Here is a 23,478-nt window from a genome sequence, read left to right as displayed (position 1 = left end):
CCCAAAATATTTACTCTTCGCATTTTTCTCGATTTTCACTGTTAGTGTTTTTGTTTAAATATTATAGTAGTTGCAGTGAATATATTTTTCCTAGGCGCTCCCCTACTTCGGTCGTAGTGAAACTCTTATTCTGAAAGGAATAAACTAACTAGTAGCGTTAATTCGATATGTTTGGTGTATTGGAAAATTCCAAAAATGTTCAACCTTCATTTTTTTTCAATATATTAAATTTAATGTTTTTGTTTTAAAATTATACTCAGACATTGAGATATGTTTTTATATTCGTGGGCGTGCCCCGAATCACACTCGGAATAGACGGAAGTAATCCGTTTTGCTAGTTCCGGTTAGCAAAGATGCTAAAATGTTGACACTGGAGTTTGTTATTTGTCTCTTTAAGGTAAATAATTTGTATTCGTAATTGTTTAATTTTGCTTATATAGAGCGCTGGTGACGATAATAAACTCTTTTAATTAGAGATGTATTCATTTTTTAAATGATCTCTCGTCGCGTAAACAAAAGGCGGGGGTTCGGTGTGGTCCATTTTTTGTGGTTGTCATCAGTTTATTGATTTAATCATGTTTTGAATATTTTTGGGGGGTTGTAATATTCGAAAAACATGTCGATTTACGAGAATGAAACTGACATTGTCACATTTGGTTTCCTTTAAGGTACCAAAATAATGATCACGCCCTTCAAAACAATGACACCAGGTTCATGAGGTAAGATATTCCATCCATCCATTATCTGCACCGCTTATCTTCAGTAGGGTCGCGGGGGTGCTGGAGCCCACCCCAGCTGTAAGATATTTATTTTATGTTCATTAAAAGTCCACTCAAAATGGTGCACACGAGGAAAACTAAATGCTGAAAATTCAGTACAGTGGACCCCCGGGATACGACATTATACCTTTCGAAGGTGGGGTGCAAGTAAAATTTCCTTTCAGCGGTGGATAGAAACCTATGTTGAATAGCTAATGCATTCCGGGTTAAAAAATAAATAAATAAATTAAATAGTAAGTCCTACTCATATGTAATAAACATGCATACGATTAAATACCATTGTAAATGCTCAGGTATAGGTAATATTAAGTTGTATTTACCTTTTGTGTGTTGTGACCTGAGCTGGGGTACATTGGAGTAGCAGGGGCGCACAGGGTTCAGAAATAAAACTGATTATAAAACGTCTACTTGAGAGGATTTTTACGCCCATAGGAGATTTCTTTGCTTTAATCGCCTCTTTATATTTTATTTGTTGATAAGTTGCATGGCTGTAACCAAGCAACGGTAGGTAGCGATCTATGTGCCTTCTTCGGATTTTTTTTTTTTTTAAATCACAAGCTTTGTTTCCATAGTTATCATTTTTATGCGTCTCCCTTTAGCATCATAATAAGGATTTGGATTGTTTTGGAACGTATTGTGTTACCGAATCGCCAAATCTTTACAAAGCCTTCTTCATTTTAAAACTGAATGAAGAGGGAGAAAGGCATGATGGGAGGGGGTTCAGCCAATAGCAGACCAGCATCTTATGCGACCTCAACCGCGAGCAAACCGTAATTCTATACATTTTGAGAGCGTCAAAAAATTTCACACACTCACTGCAATGAACATGTTTGAAAAATATATATTTTTTTTTTTTTTTCAAACATGTTCATTTATGTAGTTTAACATGTTCTATTGTACATGTGTTTCCTTATATCATATATATTGTTAATGAACATTTTGTTGTGAGACACCGTGTTGCGCGACATGAATGAGGTTTATTAAAAAAAAATTCAAAAATGATGTTGCTTGGACGTTCACTGTAGAAGGAAAAAATACATGCAAATATAATTAAATAGAATAATTCATTTTCTGCATTTAATTTTTGTTGGTAATATACTGATCAAAAGGGATCACCACAAACCTGTTTTTTTTTAATTTTCTCCTTTTATACTTCCTTTTTTTCTTAACTTCTTTATACAACATAATCATTTGTAATATAATGCATCAAAGCCAGTGAGCCGTTGGAGAGCCGGCTCTTTAATGAGTTGAGCCGAAAAAGCCGGTTCTCTAAAAAGAGACGGACTTTCACTACACAACTCGAACTCGAGATCGGAGTGCAGACGAAAACTCGAACCGCGAGACCAAAACAACAATGGCGGATCTGCCTGACGAAAAATTTTGAGTTCGGTAAATATTTGTTAAAAAATGATAATGACAATTTCGTGTTAAAAAAGTACATGCCTCCCTCTCATCAGTCACATTGAACAGCTCACTAAAATAATCAGCCCATCGTTCAAGAACCTCTTGCTCTTCTACCAACAACCAAATCCTCCAAACACCCGTTTTTACAATGAATTCACAAAATTGCATTGCATATTTCCATGTTTGCTTAAACTCAAGAGTACTTTCTCAGTGCTGTACTACTGCCACATTCCAAAAGGTTAGAAAAGTAATTTGAACACTATTCCATTGCTCTTCTTCCTGTTTATGTTGAATTTCAGCTGCTTTACTGCCCATGAGACAAGAGGCACCTCAAGACTTGCTGAGTTCTAGCTCACGATTCTACAATCTCGGCGATGGATCCACAGCGTTCTCCAGCAAGAACATCTTCCATTTTGCCACTTGAGGCTTTACAATCGACTTCTAAAAGACAAGAAGGAAGATCATTTTCCAATCCAGGGAAGCCCGCCACGACAAAACCGATGTGGGCGCCTCTTGAAACGGATGCCCCGGTCACATTAGGTGGGTGTGATTTTAGTTTGGATGCACCAATATTAGAATTTGGGGCTAAAAACGCGAAATGCTTATCCGAAAACCGAACATCAAACCCTGAAAAGAAAAACACAGTAAAATACTCATCTTGCACTGACTTGTTTAAAGATGGTGTTAATAATTTAAGATATTCTACTTTCTGACACCATCTTCTGGCTGAAATCATCATTGCAGTGAGTGTGTGAAATTTTTTGACGCTCTCAAAATGTCATCTTTTTTGGGGGGGTTTGGGTTGGCATTTGGACTTTATTTGAAACAGTACTTCACCTACTTTCACCATTTTCATTGTTGAATAAAAGAAAAACCCAAGCACGCGTGTAAAATCCCTCTCCTCCCCACATCCCCCCCCTTTTTTTCAAACACAGAAGACAAAAGTGACATAAAAACAGTGATCTCCAGGGCACTAAGAACTTCGACATTTTTATTGTTTAATATCTCGTGAATCCATTCAATATGAATGGTGTAAAGTGTAAAGAAGAGGCGAGCCGTTTCTTTTTAAATGAAAGTGGGATAAGAAAGATTGATGTGGTTGAGAAAATGGTCGGAACGCTTTTTTTCGGCCACTTTCTACCACAGAGGAGAAAGTCGCCTAACTCTCAAAGCTCGTCTTCCAAAAGTAAGTCAAACTTAACTTTATTTATCTTTATAGAGCATATTATTTCATGAAATGTTTGTTTTTAGTACAAAACAATATTGTTTTCTTATACAAGCCTTAAACATATTTATATAAAATTAAAAATACAAAAAATAGCACTTAAGCAACTTACCAACAAATTCAACTTACGAACGATTGTCCGGAAACTAACTCGTTCGTGAGCCGGGCAGCGTCTGTATAAATATATAAAAATTTTAGTGTATGTTATAAAATGAAAAGGCTCAGGTGAGGACCTAAAGAACGTTGGACTTTCTTATCTATTTTTCTTTTCTTATCCTTCGTTTCTCCTTGTCCTCTTTGCAAGTTCAAAATCCATTGATATCGTCTCTCCTTTTTTTGAGTGTCTACTAAAGTCAGTGTTTCCCATAGTTCTATGATGAATGCGTGTCTTTCTATTGAATCATAAATTCAGTAGTTATGAAAGACAAAAAAAAAAGTGCTTGTAATATAATTAGACGAAAATAACTAGTGTTCTGATGCCATACTATTGTAAGATATTATATCAGTGAGTCAAAATCAACGATATGAGTTTTACATTTCTTTCAATTTAATGCTCATGTTGGTGATTTGGTCCTTTACATGATTAATTATCAGTACTTCTGCTTTTGTGATTGCTGCTATGACAGGATGCTGGTTCCTATTTCGTGATTTTTAGGAGGTTATCACATACCTGTCAAACTCAGCCAATGGCTCTGCTTATTAATGATTGCATTTCCTTATTAGGTGATAAGTAACCTTAGAAACACCACATGGTGCCTTTTACTCACAGCAATACAAACAATGTAGAACAAAAAAAAAAGTTTTTCTTTTTTCTACATACGAAAATTGTTATACGGCAAACACAATTTGAAATGATCGAGACACTTTTAATTAATTTGAGGGAAAACAGATAAGTTGACAGGTATGTTAACTTATTAGTGATGAGAGGTACGATTGTTTTTAGAGAACAGACTCTAAGCTCAGCTCACAAATGGCTGTTCTTTTTTTTGTCTCTTTAACCGATTTACTACCAATAATAATGTAACATTATGCATGAAATTTCCTGCCTCAATTCCTTTTTTGGGGGAAGTTTCCGTGAAAAAGAGCAAACAATGGCGTTTGCATCTTTTATATAATGTGATATCTTAAGTTTGTCTTGATTAACTTCACTTTTATTTACATTTAAAAATCTATATTTTTTTTAATAAAACAAGTTTGAGACAGCAGCATGGCGACGCAGTGGTTAACGTGTGTGCGGCACAGTTCTGAGGTCATGACATGGTACCTCCTGTGTGGAGTTTGCATGTTCTCCCCGTGCTTGCGTGGGTTTCCTCCCACATTCCAAAACATGCATGTTAATTGGACGGTCCAAATTGTCCCTACGTGTGAATGAGCGAGCGAATTGTCTGTCCCTGTCTGCCCTGCGACTGGCTGGCAACCAGTTCATGGTGTCCCCTGCCCACTGCCCGAGGATAGCTGGAATGGGCTCCAGCACCCCCGCGACCCTACTGAGGATAAGTGGTGCAGATAATGGATGGAAGTTTGAGACACTGGTGGGGACCAATTCAACCCTGCTGGCATGCTTGACACTTTGAATGGTATGGAAAACACTGAAAGTTTTAAACTTCTCATCCACCTTCTCCGATTTACAGCTTCTCACAAGGACGACGTTCACGTATGCCAACTTTGCGGCTCCTGGTTCGAGACGCGTAAAGGTTTGGCAAATCACTCTCGCTCGCACCTCCATCAAATGAGAATCCCCAACCACGTCATCGAGGGAAGTCCCATCGACTTCCTAAACCGGCTTTTAAAGGACGAGGGGCTCAAGTCTGCCGGCAAGCCTTCCACCACAAAACGTCCACCGGAGTCGTCTCCCCCGACGACATCTCCTCCGTCCAAGCAACCCAAACCTCCTGAGGAGTTCACCTGCGTCCTTTGTGGCGAGATCTGTAAAAACCGTAAAGGTTTGGCAAGTCACGCGCGCTCTCACTTGCGCCAGTTTGGTGTTCTTGACCTCCTCAGCAAAGACGAATCGGCTATCACGACTCTGCACGATTTAGTGAGCAGCGGCGTGTTGGACCAATCCCAAGTTAAAAGCGGCGGCGGTTCCTTTGCAAGTTCTCCACAAAGTTCTTCTGCAGTAGGACAAGATTTCCGAAGCCCTGTGAAGTCTCAACAGAATCCAGCGCCGAAAGCTAAGAAAGGTTTTCGTCTGGCGGTGGACCCTCTTCTCCGAAAACCCAAACCTGAACCTTTGGATGTTGAGGTGACTCTTCTGGGCGAAGGCAACTCATGCAGTGGAAGTTCACCCTCGCAGAGCTCAGCTGTTCCTGAAAATGCTTCCAAGGCTCTCAATAAAGGTAACAGTAACTTATTTTTGATTCAAAGTTTGTACAGGTGCTTGAATTTTAATGTTGTGCTTTCAAGGTCAGGAAAATGCTTGAATTTTGGGTGAAGTGGTAGAAAATTCTTGACATTGTTGCCATTGGCATGTTTCTTGGCAGTCTGACTCTATAAACCACGCATGAAGTGAAGAAAAATAAAAAGAACCTTCGTGGCATTTTCATGTGAAGCGTCACAGCCCCCCAACTCGTAGCTTTCAAGAGAAAATACCGTCTCTTTTGGCCCGGCTCACTGAGAAGAGCCAGCTCTTTCGGCTCCCAAATGGCTCCTCAGATCTTTTTCTTTTCTTTATGAAGTCAAATCAAGTCACATTTTTTTGTGACGCCCTTAATCACATAAATGTCTCAAAGGACTGCGCAGGATTACAATGACACCATTACCTGATCTTAAACCAACATGCGGGCAAGGGAAAACTCATAACCTCAGCGTGAGGAAAAAAGAAACCTTGAGAAGGGGCCTCACAAGTGGTAATCCCCCTTCCCGGATGACCAGGGTGGAATAGATAATAACTAATAACTTTTGTTCTGTTTCTTTTTTTTTAATAAAAGAAAAGAGCAACATTTTGTTGAATAATTTATCTGTAATAATGGGATTTTTCTATATTTCTAATAGGTTTACTATGTTTCCATCTAGTTTTTCTAGTCATATAACATTTTGTATTTGCCAGTGAAACAAAAATATTTAGTACTTTTAAACCTTTTTTTGTTACCTTTTTTAAATTAAAATTTAAGAAATATACAAAAATTGCATAAGGATTTTCTCTATTTCTCATCAGTTTTTCAGGTTTTACTATATTTTGATCTCATTTTTCTAGAAAACGAGGGGCGTCAGGGGGTGTCTGGTCCCCATTAACTGCAAAAATTGAAAAATGAGGGTATAATTCTGAATGGGATTATGGCTTGCATGTAAAACGACGTCGCCACAGTAGAAAACCGTGAAAATGATTTCTTCTCTTGCCTTCCAGTTGCGGTTCCATTTAAAGGTTTCTCTTGGCCATTTCTACGACATTATGCACCAAATTATCTAGTGTTTAGTAATTTGATATGTTGTGCAGGAGATCCCCAAAAACATGAAATAACAATTAAAATATTCAAAGATCTACAAAAAAATCATCTGTAAAAAGAAAATAATCTTAGCTTTTTACACGCTGGACAGATTTAAAGTCAAACAACAACACAAAATCCCTGAAAATGCAAAAACTTTAAATATATATTAAAATATATTTATATATTTACTCTTTAATGTTATGAAAAAAAATGATAAATGCAAAAAATATATTTTTACAATTCTATTTCGACTAATTTAGGCCCTGGTCCTCTGAAAAACATGCAAAAAAATGTGAATTAAAATAAGTACAAACAAAAGGCGAAAGATCAACAGTCCTTAAGAATGAAATAATTAATGCACTCCTTTTCAGAGCAATCAATATCATTAAACGAGTCCAAATTTGGCTCATTTTCTGCTTTTTATACATTCCGGGTTTTTTTTGTCTTCCGTATTAAACTGAATTATCACCCAACATTTATGGAGCCCTCTCTGTGTTTGTAAACATGCAATTTTGAAGCACAGTGGCAGAATTCATGTCAGTTTATAGCAGTCCATCGACACAAAATACCATAAATCAAAGATAGGAACAGCTCAAAATAACACAAAGTATGTGCTAACAGCAAGATTGCGACTTTATTTCTGTTATTAAAGTCAACAACAACAAAAAAGTTCTTGGATCGTGGCAAAGTTGGCACCAGTCCATTCTTGTTGTCGGCCCAGTTCTTTTTGGGTCTTCCTCTCCTCCTGCCCCCTTGACTTTGCCCTGGAGAATTATCCCGGTCTGTCCTCATGATCTTGTGACGTGACCATACCACTCAAGTTTCTCCGTAGGGTCCAATGTGCCCTCTGATGGTGTCACGCACTGTTTCGTTTGCCACATGGGCTAAGCAGCTGATGCCTATAGGTTTTGTGTAGCATTGCATCTCCATGGCCTGGATTTTCTTTTCCAGTTTTGCTGTGAGAGTCCATGTCCTCGCATGTGGAGATGAAGATGGAAGTAACCAGCACTTGCATGAGTCTGATCTTTGATTTCACTGCTATGTTCTGGTCCTTCCAGATGAGTTTGGGTCTGTGGTTTAAGCTATCCTGGCCATGATTTCTGGTTCTGACTCCTTTTCTGATATGAGATCTCCAAGATATTTCAATTTGGTGACAGGTTCTAGCTCTCTGTGGTTGATGGTGATACCTTGGGGGATTGTTGGTCATTACTTTTTTCTTCTGTGCTGATTTCCATCCCATACTGGCGTGATGGTTTGTCCAGATTGACCACATCTCAGAGTTCCTGTTCGTCTCCTGCCAATCTAGTTTGTTATTTTGCCGTTTTATCTGGGGTACCGGGGGTTCGTAACAATAGCTAATTAGCATAGGGTTTTTTTCCCCCCGCAATACAGCGGTTTCACTTCAGAATAGATCAATGTTGTATCACGGGGGTCTGATTGATTGATTATTGCTCCAGCGAAGGTCGGGGGGGGTCCCGTCCCTGTGCGTTGAGCTGACCAGATGAACCAGGTTTTTCCAATGGTGGCGGTCTTGTGCCAGCTGTTCTGCATCCTCTACAGCAACTCCTTGTTGTTGGAGGTCGCCCGCAACGACGTCGAGCCATCGAGTGCGGGGTTTCCCTCGTGGTCGTTTCCAGCCTGCTGCCTTTGGGTCAAACTGGAGAATGGCTCGTGTCGGATGGTCTGGTGGTAGACGAAGGACATGGCCAAACCAGCGGGTGCGGCGTTGTGCGACCAAGGAAGATGCTCGGGGCTGGCACGTGCGGGCTCTGAGCTCTTCATTGGAGACTCGCTGGGGCCACCTGATGTTCTCGACGGTTCTGAGAGCCCTGCTATCAAAACCGTCGATTCTTGTGGCCAGGGTGTCGTTCAGGGGCCATGTTTCTGAGCCATAAAGCAGGATAGAGAGTACGGCGAGGTTGTAAATGCGGAGCTTCGTCTTGCGTGTGATGGTCTGGTGCCGCCAGAGTGGTTTCTAGAGAGACTGCAGAGCAGATGCTGCCAGGGCTCTTCTGCAGAGAATCTCTGGTTTTAGGTCCCCATTGTCTGTCACCATGGACCCCAGATACACAAAGCTCTTGACAGGCTCTACGGGGGTCTACGACGCTTAATTTCTTTGTCTTATCTCTCATTTTTTCTGCAGATGAAGTCCCGCCGACCATCATGTGCGACTACTGCGGTCAACTTTTCGAGACCCGCAAGGCGCTATCGTGCCACGCCCGAGCTCACCTGCGCCAGATGGGCCTCACCTGGTCCATCAGAACGTCGCCCATCGATCTCCTCAACGAGGTCATGGAGCAAGGAGAAGACAAGGTCTCGTGGGCCGCCAAGATCCAGTCCTGTCCTCAAGGATCCAAAAGGACCACGGAGAGTTCCTCGCCTCTGGATTACTCCATGAAAGATGATTCTCAGGCTGGCAAGAGTGGGACGTCCACCTTGAGTAAGAAATCAGATTAAATACAATGACGGGCCATCAATTGTTTCATATGAAGCTACAGTAGACCCCCGGGATATGACAATAAACCATTCTAAGGTGGGGGCTGCAAATTTAATTTGCCATTTAGTGAGGGATAGACCTTATATTAATTAGCTAATACGTTCCGTACCCCCAGTATCCCCAGATAAAAACTTAAAAATTATAAAATCGTATACAGTAAGTACCATATTCATGTATTAAGTGAAATAAGTATAAAGATAAAGACAAAGAATGAGCAAGAGAAAGATGAAGAGAAAGAAAAAGGAGGGAAGAGACAAAGCAAGCAAAAGAGAAAGATGCAAAGAGACAGACTGAAAACAAAAGAGAAAAATGAGAGGTAGTGTGAGAGAAAGGGTAAGTAAGAAGAGAAAGAGGGAGACAGAAAGAAGGAGATATAAGAAAAAGAAAGAAAATAAGAGACTGAGAAAGTGAGAGAAACAAAGAAATGAGAGATGAGGGGGAGAAAATAAGAGGAAAAAAGAAAGAGTAAAAGAGAAAAAAGGAGAACAAAAACCCGAAGCAAGGCAGAGAAAAAGGGGACCGACAGAGAGACAGAGAAAAAATAAGGTTAAGGTGTCTCTGTGAGTGGCGCTTGGATTTGGCAACATCAAGCAGACATATTTTCAACTTACATATGCATAAAACAAAATGGACACAAGGGGGCGTAAGACAGGCATAGCTACCCAATGACCCACGATGTGCAGCCGTCTCATGCTCCCTCTGTCAACTGGTGGCGCCCAATTGTGTTTGAGAGTGACCACATCTCATTTCACTGCAATTGAATGTGTTCCATTGCCTTTTTTCTGATAATAATGGCTCCCAAGAAAGTTAGTGATAAGGGGAAGGAAAAGTGAGGTAACAGGGACATGAACAATCGAGTTGAATAAAGAAATTACTGAAAAATACGGTGCCATCGAAGCGCTGCTTCGGTATCTTCATGATGAAAACCAATAGCAGACCAGCATTTGATATGACATTGACCAATAGTAGGCAGGCATCTTAGAGACATAACTAGAGACATAACTAGGCATTTCCACAAACCCTGCAAAGTTTGAATTTGATATGATTTAGGGCACCAAAATGAAATGAAATGATCTGCATTTATATAGCGCTTTTCAAGTCAATGACTTCTCAAAGCGCTTTACAGTGTGCTTCACATTTCCCAATAGCGGCCGTGATCTGTGCAGCCATGTAAGGCGCTAACCTGCTTATTGGGGGTATTGGGGGTTCAGTGTCTTACCCAAGGACACTTCGGCATGTAACACGGACAAGCCGGGATTCGAACTGGGATCCCTTAATCCTAAAACGATCGCTCTACCTCCTGAGCTACTGCCGCCCCAAATAAATTGGAGTTGAGGTGGTATAGTGGGGAAAATGCTACAAAGAGGGGCTGAAAAAGCTTCTTATTTAAGTGAAAACATCATAAGGTGGGGATCAGGGTTGGGTAGGGTTACTTTAACTGGATTACTTTCAATGACTTTTGGATTACTCCAATAACAAATATGCTAATAAAAGACAAAAGAAACGAAATATGAATAAAATGACTAAATTTTGTGCAGGCTTGGGGAGTAACGGAATACACGGAACGGCAAAAATGATGTTGGCAAGCTGTTTGGATTGATTTTCATTTTGTTTCTGTCGCATTTGATGTTAGTTTTGCCGGAGATCAAAGCCAGGAGAGAAAGCTTACCACGTGTTGTGAGTCATCATTTGATTCATATTTAGTTTCTTTTGTCTTTTATGAGCATATTTGGTATTGGAGTCATCCAGAAGTAATTGAATGTAATCCAGTTAAAGTAACCCTACCCAACCCTGGTGGGGACATTGTTTCCCGGGGTTCTACTGTGTTATTTGAAGTGATTTATTTCTTGAATATTCTTCTGGCAATCAAGCAGTGGTTAGGGGATTTTGTTGTCCATTTTTGAAAACATTCTAGTAGAATTACCGATAGAGTCCACAAGTCTTCACTAACGCATCACATTATATCGTAGACAGATCTTGCGAGCTGTGCGGCTTCTGCTTCGAAAACCGCACGGCGCTAGCCAGTCACTGCCGAGCTCACCTTCGCCAACTGGGCGTACCCGACTGGAAAACGGAAGGGACGTCCTCGCCCATTCATCGGCTCCGGGAGTTGATGCAGGAGGACCCGGTCAAGGTGGCCGCCGTCACCCGTCGCTACCAGGAGGGAGACCTGTACATCAGGAAGGTAGGATGCCCACCCTGTTTCTTCTCGGACCTGGGAGGAAATGAGAATTGTGTTGGGAGTTGGGCCTCTCGTCGTACAGTGTGTCCTTGATTTTCGCTGTTAATATATATAAGCGGCGCTGCCACGAGCGGCTGCCTTCTCCAGCAGCTGCCCTATTGTTTTATTGTCTGCTCCTATCTTCGGTGTTTTTTCTTCCCGTTTTGACAACTACACTATGGATTACTTCTATCCTATGGGACATGGGTTTTAGCGCACAAAATTGCGTGTATTCAAGGAATTTCAACTCCTTGCCCTGAAGAATTCTCGTGCCAGCGTGATAAGGGGCCTATCGTGGAAGAAGAGCCAGAGCTAGCTAAGCGGCTAGCGGCGTTATAAGTCTTCGGTACCATCCGTAATCATGGTAAATGCGAACTCACGACCAAATAAGATCATCGAGTGCTGGTGGAAAACATTGAAGCGCACAGGGAGCGCAGTTGCTGTGTTTTGCGGAAACGTGGCTCACGTTTAGCATTCTGGACGCTAACGTGTAGCCACCCGGAGCTACCCGGAGCTATCCGGCTTCAACGCCGCTATACAGAGACACGAAAGCCGGGGAGAATCGGAGAGGAGGCGGACTTGCTAACACGAGGTGGTGTATCCCTGGATTTTCACAAAGAAAAGATTTCCATCTGCCGCAGGGATGTCGAACTTTGGGACTAGCGTAAAGTGACGTCATCCACTCCGCTACAAGCACCCCTAGGGCATCATGTTAATCTGTTAATAAACAACGGGGTAGACTGCTGGAAGTGTGAATTTCCCTACGGGGATGAATAAAGTATCTATCTATCTATCTATCTAACCCGTTCTATAGATCCTTATATAGCCTACGTGACGTCACAGTCAATGGTGAAAGCAAAACAAGACTTGCGCTGGTCAGAAGACAGAGGAAAATAAAGGAAAAGACCGCAGAGTAGTGCATTACAGTAACCGAGACGGGATGTGACAAACGCGTGAATTATAATCTCCGCATCTGAATGAGACAGCATGGGACGAATTTTAGTAATGTTGCAAAGATGGAAAAAAGCTGTTCTAGTACGGTAATATTCTTCACGTGTGTTTGAAAGGACGGATCAGGGTCAAATATGACACCTCAATTTTTAACGGAGTCACTCTGGGTGATTTTACATTTGTCTATGTTCAGAGCCGTTTTTGAGAACAAGTCACGGCATTTAGATGGACCAATAACTAACATTTCGGTCTTTTTAGAGTTTGGCGCAAGAAGTTGAGTGACATCCACTCTTTGATCTGAAAGAGGCAGGCCTCCAAGTTTCCACAGTTTAGTGTGGCAGATTCCTCCATCGGAAGATATAGTTGAGTGTCATCTGCGTAGCAATAACAAACTGATATTATACTTGTCTATAATATCACCTTAAGGAAGCATGTCAATGCTGAAAAGAAGGGGGCCCAGTACTGAACTCTGCGGAACACCACAGGTAATACTAAATGGCTCAGATGTCATTTCACCATATTTAACACAGTGCGTCCTATCTGAGAGGTAGGATCTGAACCATAAGAGACCAATCCATTTTTCCAACCGTTGTAGTAAGATATTATGGTCCACAGTGTCAAAAGCAGCACTAAGGTCCAGCAGCAGCAAGAGTGATGAGGGCAAGGAAAAACTCCAAACCCTCAACATGAGGTAAATGAAGACACCTTGAGAATGGACATCACATGAGGAAAATCAGGCCCAGAATGGAGAATGCTCTCGAACCTGGGGATTTCTTCTTGGCTCTTGGGATCACTTGTAGACGGTGATTTTCTGAGAGAAGGCTCCGAGCAGGAACATAGTGGGAAATTAAATCTGAAAGATATGAGGGAGCAAGTCCATGCATGATTTTGTATATTACCAACAGAACCTTCAAATCACATCTTAAGCTTACAGGGAGCCAATGCAGGTTAGCTCAAATCAGGGTCTTGTGATCAAACTTTCTTGTCCTAGTTAAAAGCCTGGCTGCAGCATTTTGAAAATGTTATCGTATACTAACTTCATTTCTAATCATTATTTAGTTACATTTGAGGTGCTGGCTAAACGTTGGATTAAAGAAACTAAAGCATTTAGCGGCCGCAATATTTGCCCAAGCACAAATACTAGCCTCCCTGATCTTCTTCAAGGTGTGGTTGCGTCGTTTCCTTTTATATAAAGGCTCTATTGACTCACTCGTGAATGATTTTATTCCTACTCTGGCTAGTATACTCTTCATCAAAGAAAAAGAGAGTTGTGGTTAAATGCATTAAAGCGAAAAGATTGGACCGAGGCGCTCGTCATATATGACCACTTTTGTTTCAGATGAGAAATATAAAATGTTTATGATTGTTGCTAGTCCATATTACTTATTATGAAGGCAAAGTATATTGCTATTTTTTTTAGCTTCTGCTGACTGTTAGCATGTAGCTTTGTAAACACTGCGTGGGTCGAAAATGAAAAACAGGTACGCATTACAAACAATCAAAAAAATAAATCTGTAAAGAAGTACGTTCTATGGATGAATACATACATTTGCCTACTGATTTGGCGAACTGTACCGGGTGTGCCTGAACTCCAAACACAAACATATTACCGAATATTTTTATTATTTGCGATTAGACAAATGTGTCATATTCCTGACTGCCCTAGATGTGATAGTTGTATCCATCCATGTATAGTGTAAGTCCATACTTCTGGCAAGCCACGTTCGAGCACAACTTGTGAACAGATGGGGCTCAGCAATGGAGCAAACAAAAACTGTCATGATTACCGATGCGATGCGCCTGTGCCCGCTCCTTTGGCGCCAACTCTGATTGGCTCCATGTCACTGTTTAAACCCACGTCTATCTGTCACCGGTTGTCAGTCTGTCTGCGAACCTCAGTGTACTCTAGGCAAGCTTTTTCGACCCCGACTCCCACCTGCTTTTGCTCCCGTCTGTTTCCCGGCTTCGACCCGTTTTTTGATCCTGACCATGTCTACTCTCCCCTCCTGGCTTTCGACTCGTTTCTGATCCCGACCACATTTTTTTGCTCCCCTGGCCCGGCTACTGACCCGTTTTTTCCCATTCCCGACACTGCCATCGCTCGCCACGGAACCCTTTCCTTTCTTCTAATAAAACGGAGAGAAACGTAACACATGTGGGTCCTGTCTCCGTTCTGGTTCTGACAAAAACGGTAATTCTTTCATTTATTAAAAAAAAAAAGTTCCAAATCCCATACAGCTTTTATAATCGTTAAAGTGACACGAGTCCTGTAATCGATTTGTTCAAATTGCTCCAATCAGTGCCCAGAAAACAAAAGGCGGTTCTCCGATTGGTTTGATTGTAAAGGCGTTAGTAAAGTAATGGCCAAAATTTCGCAAAGTATGTATTTATTCGTGGAACCTCGTAACAAAATCCGCAATACACTGAGAATATAGTTATTCAGGATAATAGATAATAGAAAACAAATCCAAGATACACAGATGAGGTGAAAGCCAAACAGCGAAATAGCCATGGAAAACCAATTACGATTCCGTGTCCTAAAATGTCATGTTCAGCCATCTTTGGCTCCAGCACCCCCGCGACCCTACTGAGGATAAGCGGTGCAGATAATGAATGAATGTCATGTTCATTATCTCTGGTTCAAAAAGGCCAATGGCAGTTATGGAAGATCACTTTGAAAGAATTTATACTTACAGAAATGCGAGTGACACTTTCCCTCCATCTCTTCCCCATTCCAGAAATCCGCCCCGCCGTCCACTTTCTCAGATTCGGAATCATTACCCGGAAGCCACCCGAAGTCGTCGGCCCACAGATTGAACACCGACGAGCAGGGCGGTCCGACCACCAAAACGCCAGGCCTCGCAACGTTTGCTAGTCTCGCTGTTCGCTCTCCAGAAGGTGAGGAAATAACACTAACTGTACTAGGGCTGCAACAACTAATTGATCAAATTGATTCTTAAAAGTGTTTGAAACTAATGAGATCATAGTTTCGTTGTATAAAGTGATTTATGGGCCACCATGTACAATCCAAATAGTGCACACAATTCTGTTTTGACGCGGGGAGTTGTGGTACTACTTTGGTCCGGCAGAGGGCGCCAAAATCCATTTGTATAAATCAAAAATGTGAAACATTGCATCATTACTAACAAAATCAGCATGAAAGTTTCAACTTAATAGTGTTTCACTGTTTCATCATGAAACAAAGTTATCATTTTTTTAACGGTGATGCAGAAATCCAGAGAGAGAGAAAAAAAAAATCGGAAAATAATTAAATAAAACGAATAGAAAAACAATAATGATGACTTGTTTAAGTCTACACAAGAGACATATTCTTCAGCATGTTATATATCATTTATATTGGGTATTTCTATCATTTTCAAAGATTTAACCCAAAAGACAATTTTGTTGTTATGATTTTGGAAAGTGTGTTTTCATTTTTTTTAAATAATGCGGATGAAAAAATGCTACACATAAAATTAAATAGATTGCTCCTTCATTATTTGTTTTGTTTTGTAAGTCTAGATATTATAATATAATCTTTGAATGAAATGGTAATAAACGAGTATCAAGCATATTTGTGTAAGCATACTATACTGTATCTCCTGCGCGCTAAGAACTTGACGTTTTTATTGTTTAATATCTCGTGCATCTATTCAATATGGTCGGTGTAAAGTGTAAAGAAGAGGCGAGCAGTATCATTTGAAATGAAAGTGGAAGAAAGCTTGATGTGGTTGACAAAATGGTCGGAACCACAGAGGAGGAAGTCACCTAACTTTTAGAGCGTATCTTCCAAAAGTAAGTTAAACTCAACTTTATTTTTCCTTATAGAGCATATTATTTTATTTAAGGCAGCGTCTGTATTCCGTTTTTTTGGTGCATTGTTTTTCCATTTGTCCAAAACTTCAATATTTGAATAAAGAGGAATTAAAAACAGTCTTTAACAAATCTGATTAATCGAAAGATGGAGAAATTAAATCGACCGATTCATCGGTTATGAAAACAGATTCAGCCTTAAAATTGAGTTTCACATCCAGGTCCGGCAGCGCAACAAATTCCGGAAGAAAGTCAAGACGGGAACTCGCATCCACCGTCACGGTCGGGGAGCATCCCGGCTCTGCTGCCCAAACCCCCGTTAACGCCTTTGGTCAAACTGGTGGGCAAAATCTACTCCCTCAAGTGCAGGTAAAACTTTACCCTATTTGTAAATTCCTCGCCTGTGATTTGAGACTTGTTGGAATTTTCACCCGGTAAACCCAAGGGATATAACAAGATTTTTTTCTGAGATGGGGATAATGAAGTTAAGTTTCCGTATGGCAGGGTATAGGAACCTAGTGTGTGTTACAAGGCCCTGTGGGGTAAAACATTGAAATTATATATACAAATAGAAAATTAATGAAAAAAATACTATATACAGTCGTATGCTAAAAGTTTGGGCACCCCTGATCATTTTCAAGATTTTCCTTTCTAAATCATTGGTTGTTCGGATCAGCAGTTTCAGTTAAATATATCATATAGCAGACATACATGGTGACATCTGAGAAGTGAAATTTACAGAAAATGGGCAATAATTGCTTAAACAAAAGTAGGCAGGTACATAAATTTGGACACCCTTATTGTTTTATTGATCTGAATACCTTTAGGACTAACATTAGAGCTTGTTCCACGGACAGACAGAGGAGATCATTTCTTCCTCATGCCATGAGGCTCTTGAACTCCACCCGGGGGAGTAAAAACCCACATTAAACCCCACCCCCACATTGCATATTACCCTGTTTTTATTACATTGCATATTTTATGTAGCACTATTTAAATACTCTATATCAACACGTTATATTGGGTATTTTTGTATTCTATATCTTTTATTGTATTATTTTATTTTTCAACACAAGTATACTGCTGGAAGTGTGAATTTCCCTACGGGGATGAATAAAGTATCTATCCATCTAAAATGTATGCTAAATGGTTAAAAAGGTAGAAAGATAGCTAGTTAAAAAGTATAAAGACAACTAAATAGCCAGATAGACACCTAAAAAAAGCCAAATAGCTAGCTAAAAAGGACGCTAACATTTACCGTTGGTAACTAGCACAAGTAAGTAACATGTTCGCTAGATAACATGCAAAAAGTATAAAAAGCTAGCCAGATAGCTACAAGGTAGGAAGATAGCTAGCTAAAAGGGTAGCTAGCTAAAAAAGTAAAAGCCAACTCAATAGCCAGATAGAAAGCTAAAAAAAAAATAAAGGTACTTAGCTTGCTAAAAATGAGGCTAACAATTACAATTGGCAACTAGCAAAAAAATAAAATAAAATGTTAACGAGATTATTTGCAAAAAAATATATAAAAAGCTAGCCAGATAGCTTACTAAATAGCTAAAAGGTAGGGAGATAGCCAGCTAAAAAGTAAAACGACAACTAAATAGCCGGATAGAAAGCAAAAAAAAAAATAAAGGTACATAGCTTGCTAAAAAGGAGGCCTACAATTGCAATTATTAACTAGCAAAAAAAAGGAAAATGTTAGCTGGATAACATGCAAAAAATATAAAAAGCTAGCCAGATACTTGCTAAATAGCTAAAAGGTAGGAAGGTAGCTAGCTAAAAAAGTAAAAAGCCAACTAAATAGCCGGATAGAAAGCTAAAAAAAAAATAAAGATACATAGCTTGCTAAAAAGGAGGCTAACAATTACAATTGGCAACTAGCAAAAAAAGTAAACTGTTAGCTGGATAACATGTAAAAAATATAAAAAGCTAGCTAGATAGCTTGCTAAAAGGGAGGTAGCTAGCTAAAGTATGAACCCAACTAAATAGACAGATTGAAAGCTAAAGAAAAGCTAGATAGTTTGCTAGAAAGTAGGCCCAAAATTACCTCGATAACGAGCATAAAATGTAAAATGTTCGCTAGATGGCATGCAAAAAAATAAAAAGCTAGCTAGATAGTGTGCTAAATAAAAAAAGCACATTTTATAAAATGCTCATTTACTTTATTAAGTATTAAATATAATCAAAAATTGGAATTTAGTTTCTTGTAAAATAAATCAAAAACAATATGAATGCATACTTTTGTTTAATGCATAAAAATATTCTCCTTCTATTCTTTTAATTGCTTTGAAATAGCTTAAAACTCATTATCAATACTTTAATTTATTCATTTTTTTGTCCGTGCAGCCCATGAAATGGAACTTATTTAGTTGAATTTCTAACTAACAACTTGTCATGTTAATACTAGGTCATATGGTATTACCTGGTTAATTATTAAAAAAAGGGTTAAAAAGAACCAGTCAACCAATAATATATATTTTTACTTGAAAATCACAATGACCCAGTGAGCGATTTTCAGACCAGGTCCGTAGGGTCACCCTAGTGGGGACACCTTAGTGTCCACAGGCACCACGTTGGATACCCCTACATGATGAAATATCATTTTGAGTAAATATACAGGTAAAAAATGTGAAACTGTATTTACCGATGGTGTGATGTGACTTGAGCTGGTACGGTGGAGTAGCGGGTGGATGCAGATGGGGGCGGGGATGGCTGATTCAATTGAAAACCAATTTTAATACTTTACTACTTTAATCACGTCCTTATTCTTAATAATCATCCTAATGGTTGATTGGTTGCAGCCATATTCCTTAACGGAAGTAGCGATGCGTGCACCTTTAATCATCGCAACCTTCATCTCGAAGATTATAATGTTTCAAGGAATATAATGTAACGAGGGGCCAAAAAAAAAACATGGTATTCCACATTTTATAATGTGAATCTCATAAGTTAGGGACGCCATATCCCATAGCTCTACTTAGTTCTTTGTTCCTTTGTGTCTTTGTTTCCTTATCCTCACTGTAAATGTGGAACTGGAGTCGTCCAATTTCGTTGTCACAGCATATCCCATGTTGTAACAATGACAATAAAGGCATATTCTATTCTATTCTATTCTATCCACATCGGAATACAACATAAACTTAGAGCAGGGGTGTCAAACTCGTTTGAACTCGGGGGGCCACACGATAGAACAAACATTCTGTCGGGGGCCGGACTAGTCGATTAAAGAGAAAGAAAAAGAGAGATAAAGAAATAAGAGAAAGAGGGAGGGAAAAGGAGAGAGGGCGGGACAAAGAAAGAGAGAGAGGGAGGGAGCGTGAGAAACACAAGATAAAAAGTCGTGAGAAAGCGGGAAAAGAAAGGGAGAGGAAGAAATCCAAAGAGAAAAAGAATGACAGTAGAGAAAAGAGAAAAGGAAAAAATGAAGTTAGAGCAAAAGAAGTTAAAAAGACACAGAGAGCGAAAGAGACAAAGAGCAGCAAAGGAAGAGAAAAAGAGAGACACAGAGTGAAAGAGACAGAGAGTGGGAGAAAAAGGTGGAAAAGAAAGAGAGAGAGAAAGAGAGACAGAGAGAAATAAATACAAGTACAGTGTCTTTGTGAGAGGCACCTAGCTTTGGCAACATCCAATTGACATATTTCAACCTGCAGCTTGTTTTTCTCTTGCGCTTCTCTGAGTGTTGTCTCGCGGGCCGGATTCAATCCCTTTGCGGGCCTGATCTGGCCCGCGGGCCGCCTCTTTGACACCTGTGATATGGAGTATTTAAATAGTGCTACGGAAAATACAGACTGTCATTAAAATAGGGTAACATACAAATGTGGGGGTGGGGTTTCATGTGGGCTTTTACTCCCCCGGGTGGAGTTCAAGAGCCTCATGGCATGAGGTAGAAATGATCTCCTCCTTCTGTCTTTGGAACATGACTGTGACAAGAAGGTGTTAAACGAGTGTTTTGGAATTTTTGTTGCAATATTTTCCCGCAGCCTCTAGATGGCGCTCCACAATCTGCCGTTTTCCTTTGACCCCGTCTCTCCACTCGACAGGTTCTGTGAAAAAGTCTTCGAAGGGCCCCTATCCGTTCAAGAGCAATGGATAAGCCACCTGCAAAAACACATCCTGTCTCTGGGCTACAAAGGCCAAACGGCGCCCCCTGCTGGAGCTCCTCCGGGATTGGTCCGTCCCGTGGCCGTCTGAAGGAAAAATTCTGCGAGAAAGACGGTTTGCGTTCAGATTTGACACGATCATAAACTAATATTTCAAATATTTCACTTTTATAAATATGGTTTTAAGATCAAAGGATGAACACACGAACGAGCCCTTTAAGATACAGGGCTATTAAAACAAATGACCCCCGATATGTTTGAACAAGGCAGCACGGCGGCGCAGTGGTTAGCGCGTGTGCGGCACAGTTCATGTCTTGGGAACCTCCTGCGCGGGTTCAAATCCAGCTCCAGACTTCCTGTGCAGAGTTTGTATGTTCTCCATGCATTTCAGGTGAATTGGCCAGTCCAAATTGTCCCTAGGTGTGAATGAGCGAGTGAGTTGTCTGTCCCTGTGTGCCCTGCAATTGGCTGGCAACCAGTTCAGGGTGTCCCCTGCCCACTGCCTGATGATTGCTGGGATGGGCTCCAGCACCCCCGCGACCCTACTGAGGATAAGCGGTGCAGCTGATGAGATGAGATGAGATGTTTGAACAAGGCAGCATGGCGGCGCAGTGGTTAGCGCATGTGCGGCACAGTTCATGTCTTGGGAACCTCCTGCGCGGGTTCAAATCCAGCTCCAGACTTCCTGTGCGGAGTTTGCATGTTCTCCCCGTGGCTTTCCTCCGGGCATTCCGGTTTCCTCCCACATTCCAAAAACATGCATTTCAGGTGAATTGGCCGCTCCAAATTGTCCCTAGGTGTGAATGAGCGAGTGAGTCGTCTGTCCCCGTGTGCCCTGCGATTGGCTGGCAACCAGTTCAGGGTGTCCCCTGCCCACTGCCCGATGATTGCTGGGAGGGGCTCCAGCACCCCTGCGACCCTACTGAGGATAAGCGGTACAGCTAATGAGATGAGATGAGATGTTTGAACAAAATACAGCAGAAAATGTAATCATCTACTATTGTTCGTGATTTGAGAGGAAGCAAATTTTCTGTACTTGACCATTGTTGAGATTTTTACCCGTTTTATGTAAATTAAATTCTGTTTTTGTTTATATTTCCTGATTTTCCCTTCTAAAGACACAAGGTTTGTTTTGAACCTGCGTGTTTTTCCTCTGATATGTTGGGAAATGATCGCCGATTCCAGCACTTTCCTGATTGTTGTCCTGCGTTTGCATGGTAAACCTCAGTCACACCGGCCGGAAAGGAAAAAAGGTTCAGTTGACTCAGCTCGACAGGGCTGGAAGGAGATTTGATGCTGACGGCAAAGCACGATCGTCTATCACTGGTCAAGAAATCCTCGGGGGTTATATATGTTTTCAGTCCGTCCTATGTTTTGGGGTCTATCTATAAAGCACAGGTGTCAAACAGGTGGCCCGCGGGCCAAATCAGGCCCGCAAAGGGATTGAATCCGGCCCACGAGACAACACTGAGAAGCGCAAGAGAAAAACCAGCTGCAGGTTGAAATACGTCCACTTGATGTTGCCAAAGCCAGGTGCCTCGAACAAGGACACTGTACTTGTATTTATTTATTATTTTTTTTCCTTTGTGTCTTTTTTAATCTCATTCTCCCTTTCTCTTTCTTTCACTCTCTTTCTCTCCAATTATCTCCTTTCTTTCTCACCCTCTTTCTCTCTTATTGTTCTCCCTCTTTATGCTTCGCTCTTTCTCTGCTTCTATGTCTTTCTCTCTTATCCCTCTCTCCATTTCCGAGTCACTTTCTCTTTTTATTTTCTCTCTCTCTTCTTTCTTTTTTCTTCTCTCTTTCTATCTTTATATTTCTTCATATTTCTCTTATTTCATTTTCTTTCTTCTCTCTTGGCCTTTCTTTCTTTCTTTCTTTCTTTCTCCCTTCTGTCTTTCTTTTTCTCTCTTCCTTTTTTTGCCCTTTTTCTTGGTTTCTATTGCTCTTTCTCTTTTTCTCTCTTTCTTTATTCTACTCATCCCCCTGTGAGTGTTTTTTTCTACTGTATAGCCCGGAGCTAAAATGAGTTTGTCTTCCTTGATTTAGTCGTCCCAATAGGATTTACTGTACAGTCTTTAAGAAGATACGTTTTTCTCTGTCCTTTCTTACGTTCTCTCTTTCTATTGTCCTGTCTTTCTTTCTTCTTTTTGTTCTGTTTTTTTTCTCTCTTTCAGTTCTGTCTTTCTTTGGTCCTCTTTTTTTTCTCTTTCTTTCTTCCATCCTGCAGCTCTTTGAGACACCTTGTGATTAAGGGCGTCACAAATCAACACGACTTGACTTTTTTCAAAGTTCTATTATCCGTTTCTCTTTGATGACCTGAATCATCAGTAGAATCGAGTCTGGTAAAGCCACAATCCTGCTTTTTAATGTTTGGATTACTTCTCATGTTCGGCCCGTCCCTGTCTGAAGTTTCATTTTCCGCACGTTGAGGTTTTTGAGTTTTCCCTTGCCCTCATGTAGGTTTTAGATCAGGGGATGGTGTCATAATAGTCTGTAGTTTGTTATAGTCTGTAGTCTGTGCAGCCCTTTGAGACTCTTCGTGATTAAGGGATTCAATAATATAGATGACTTTACATGTTTTTGAGTTTTCCCTTGCCCTCATGTAGGTTTTAGATCAGGGGATGGTGTCATAATAGTCAGTAGTTTGCAATAGTCTTTGATCTGCGCAGCCCTTTGAGACTCTTTGCGATTAAGGGCGTTACAAATAAACAGGACTTGACATCTCCAGGCTTATATTCCCATATTAGGAACGTTCACCGACCTGCTATGCTTCACGAATCTCCGGAAGCGCTTCGTGTTTACGTGACGCTTTCGATCTCCTGAAAGAAAGAGTCATTCCTTCTCCGTGAGTCAAGCGTTATGACGGAACTCAAATCTGAAGATCATCGCTTACGACAGAACCGAGGTGGAACCTTTCAGGTTTTGTACCTTTTCCTACCCTTCGTCCTGCTCAGCTATTGTTGTGGTTTATTGGAGTCGAGCGATGGATAGATGTCTAGATAGATAGATATCTGGACACTTACCTCTCAATCTTTCACTCTCTCTCTCTCTCTCTCT

At 40.6% G+C, this 23,478-nt stretch overlaps 1 protein-coding gene across 2 annotated transcripts; it reads left to right on the top strand.

Annotated features, from left to right (window-relative positions):
* The first annotated feature begins 299 nt into the window (after positions 1-299).
* Positions 300-22,153, top strand: wiza (WIZ zinc finger a). 2 transcript variants are annotated; one of them, XM_088341385.1, is made up of 9 exons: positions 300-397; positions 669-719; positions 2,483-2,723; positions 5,040-5,747; positions 8,980-9,276; positions 11,304-11,518; positions 15,244-15,403; positions 16,540-16,687; positions 20,359-22,153. In XM_088341385.1, exons 3-9 carry the CDS (start codon positions 2,558-2,560, stop codon positions 20,507-20,509), a joined length of 1,845 nt encoding a protein of 614 aa, XP_088197511.1. In that variant the 5' UTR covers positions 300-397; positions 669-719; positions 2,483-2,557; the 3' UTR covers positions 20,510-22,153. The 2 variants fall into 2 exon arrangements, with proteins under 2 accessions (XP_088197511.1, XP_088197512.1); XM_088341386.1 differs by lacking the exon at positions 669-719 and having other exon boundaries at positions 338-397.
* The last annotated feature ends 1,325 nt before the right edge of the window (positions 22,154-23,478 follow it).

This window comes from Urocampus carinirostris, chromosome 8, assembly GCF_059441175.1.
Source record: "Urocampus carinirostris isolate Australia breed hairy pipefish chromosome 8, RoL_Ucar_1.0, whole genome shotgun sequence".
Classification (NCBI taxonomy): domain Eukaryota; kingdom Metazoa; phylum Chordata; class Actinopteri; order Syngnathiformes; family Syngnathidae; genus Urocampus; species Urocampus carinirostris.
The sequence above is the reverse complement of the archived record's forward strand: the minus strand, read 5'-3'. Positions and strand labels throughout refer to the sequence as shown.